This window comes from Talpa europaea (genome assembly GCF_964194135.1).
Source record: "Talpa europaea genome assembly, chromosome: 12".
In the NCBI taxonomy this organism is placed as follows: domain Eukaryota; kingdom Metazoa; phylum Chordata; class Mammalia; order Eulipotyphla; family Talpidae; genus Talpa; species Talpa europaea.
Window position 1 is genome coordinate 42597726 of NC_140079.1, and position 3399 is coordinate 42601124.

A 3399-nucleotide genomic window follows, 5' to 3' on the forward strand; every position below is an offset into this window, starting at 1 on the left:
ATAACTCTTTTCTTCCATTTATTTCAGTAATGGACTTGATTACATAAATATTCAACTTTCTATATTATTTCTATAAAATTCATGCAATGAGTATATTTTCTACAATGAACACAGTTTAAAATTGTAAAGGAAATACAAATAAAAATGAATAAAAAACTAAGAAGTTAAAACTATGTATATAAGGTAAATCACAGATCATCTATGTATTGACTAATAAAAGTGTCATGATTTAGTTCTTTCAGGACTTGTGCCTGACTCCTCATGAGCAAGAACTTGAGACAATGGACACTACAATGCAAGGGCTCTTTCTCAGTTGAGTTTAACAAGGGCCTGCTTTATGTCCTTGTTCCTCAGACTGTAGATGAAGGGGTTCAGCATGGGTGTGACCACAGTGTACATCACTGAGGCTATTGCACTTTCCCTGGGGTTTTCGGTAGCAGCAGAACTGAGATACACTCCAAGTCCTGTACCATAGAACAAAGAGACAACTGAGAGGTGAGACCCACATGTGGAAAAGGCTTTATACTTGCCACTAGCTGATGAGATTTTCAAAACAGAGGTTACAATCTTAGAGTAAGAGAAGACTATGCCAGTGAGAGGAATGATACCCAGCAGTCCTGCTGTAAAATATATCACTAGCTCATTGAGGAAGGTATCAGAACAAGCAAGTTGGATCACCTGATTAAGTTCACAAAAGAAGTGAGGAATTTCTAGTTGTGTACAAAAAGACAGTCGTAAAACCATTAAGGTATGTAATAGAGAATCCAGAATACTCAGTAACCAGGAGGCAAGAAGCAGGACACCACAGAACTTGGGGTTCATGATGACCATGTAGTGCAGGGGGTGGCAGATGGCCACAAACCGATCATAAGCCATTGCTGTCAAGAGAAAGTTGTCTAATCCTCCAAAAAGCATGAAAAAGTACATTTGGTAGAGGCAGCCTTCAAATGTAATGACTTTGCTCTGCATCTGGATGTTGAGCAGCATCTTTGGGACAGTGATGGAAGTGAAACAGATGTCAGCAAAAGATAGGTTGGAGAGAAAGAAGTACATGGGAGTGTGGAGACGGGAGTCCGTGATTATGGCCATGATGATGAGAAGATTTCCAATGAAAGTAATCAGGTACATAGAGAGGAATAGCCAAAAGAGGAGAGGCTGCAGTCTTGCTTCTTGGGAGAGTCCTAGTAGGATAAATTTTGGAGCAAGAGTTTGATTTCCTGATTCCATGTAGCTGAGAAAAGGCTTTCTGGAGAAGAAACAAGAGTAATATAAAATTTATTTTTTTTTTATTTTTTTATTTTATTTATTTATTTTTTTAAAATCTTTTTTTTTTATAGAGGCATGTTTTATTTATTTATTTATTTGTTTGTTTGTTTGCTTTGCTTATACATGCACTGGGTACAGTCAGAAGCGCGGGAGGGTGAGAGAATTCACCAGAGCCAGAGCGGGGAGCAGAGCAGGCAGAAGGACCCAAGTACACTGCTGAGGGGAGCAGTGGGTGCCAGGAGAGGTCTGTGCGCCATGTGGGACCCTCCTTCGGTGGCCGGGGAGCAGATGGGTATCGAACCGGTGCCACAGAGGCCGCAGGCAGCTTCGCAACCCAGCGCTCAACCGCTGCTGCGCCACCGGTGAGGCCCGAGTAATATAAAATTTAGACACAAGCATTTATCACTAACTTAACATAATGTAATTGTTTTATTTTTAAGTGCACTTAATAATAAACATATTTATATAAAATCTATATATTTAATGTCCATTATCTAGAAATTTCATGGTTCATGATCTTTACAACCATTCTTGATACTGAAAAAGAACAGTCATCCTGTGCTCTACACATCTTTCCAGGGCATATTTCTTCTGTAAATTTCCTGAGATATTTTTGTTCAAGAGATTTTTTTGACCAATTGTTTTCAAATTTCCTTTAAGGCACTGGTAACAGCTCTGAAATTGAATTTAAAAAACCCTAGCACTGTTACAGGTCTGTATGTGACCAGGATACAATAGAGATTAAGTAAATAAGTATAACATTTCACTGCTGATTATTATAATTAAGCAAAATAACACATTTTGATGAATATGTAGGGCTCAGAGGAAAACTTGTTAGCTGAAGTCAGTGGGATATATCTACAGAAGGATATAACTACTTGGCAAGGATCTATCTACGAGAAGTGCATTTAGGTCAGAGAACTAACTAATTAAAAGATACAGAAAAAAAGAAATATTCCTGGCACCATGAGACAAAAAGAAGGGGTGGTGTGAGTAGGGTGGGAACAACAGAGATAGAACCTAGAGGTGAGAAAGAGAGAGATAGCAGGAGGCTAGAATATTCAGCTGCTGGAGAGTTCCTAACATGCGGGACCCCACAGGTGCTGTTAATTAAACGCACAGATTGTATTATATATGATGCATCTAAATATTTAATATCTATAGTGTACATAATGATACATAATTTGATACCTATGTAATATACTTCTTAAACTTTCATTTAGTCTAAATTCTCTATTTTTGTTTATAGAAGAGAGTTTCAGCTTGGGACCTCTGTTTATTCTGTGTGTCCTTCACTTAATAAATAATTTTCCCTTTGTACACCCATAATCCCTCCCCCCAGTGATGATGTTATGGTATTTTCCTGTATCCAATACCTAAATAATGTGAACAGCATTATTCACAGATTAGACTCCTAGCTTCATTCTTCTCTGGTTGTTGAATTTGGTAATTCAAGCATTCCAATGGAGTGGTACTTCTGACTCTGAATTCAAACACAAGACATTTGAATTATTCAGGTAGAGAGAGACAAAAGAATGAAAAAAGATTGATGACAGCCTAGTGAATTATGGGACACCTTAAAGAAATAATACATTTGCATTATGGGAGCCCTAGAAGTAAAAGAGAAACATTAAGTGCAGAAGCTTTATATGAAGAAATAATGGCTCAAAAGTTTCCAAATAGGGCTCCCCTGCTGGTGTAGGGTTGTGTCTCAGCACTATCACCTCTGCGGCATGAGTTTGACCCCAGCTAGGGAGCTTACACACTCCTATCACCCACTGGTCCCCTTAGCAGTGTATATCAGTAAATCACCAGCTCTGTGCCTCATTCTGTCTCTGGTGAATCCTTTCACCCCCCACACCTTGGCTTATACCCCAGTTTTTCTACAAATAAATGAATAAATCTTAAAAAAATCCCACAATTTGGGGACAGATATGGACATTCAGGTTCATGAAGCTTATATGTTCCCAAATTAATGGAATGCAAAATATCAAAAAATGAAGATAAAGAGAATAAAAAGTAGAAGACAAAAGTTCGATTTCTTAGAAGGAATACCCATAAATCTATCAGAGGATTTTTTAGCAGAAACCTTACAGGTTAGGGTAGTTTAGAATATTATATTTAAAATGTTGA

At 37.8% G+C, this 3399-nt stretch overlaps 1 protein-coding gene across 1 annotated transcript; it reads right to left on the reverse strand.

The window, feature by feature from the left end:
* Positions 1–309: 309 nt before the first annotated feature.
* On the reverse strand, positions 310–1794 carry LOC311181529 (olfactory receptor 7A5-like; the record flags this gene model as incomplete). Its single annotated transcript, XM_084249989.1, has 1 exon — positions 310–1794. The coding sequence occupies exon 1, from the start codon at positions 1225–1227 to the stop codon at positions 310–312; it is 918 nt and encodes a 305-aa protein (XP_084106115.1). The 5' UTR covers positions 1228–1794.
* Positions 1795–3399: the final 1605 nt, after the last annotated feature.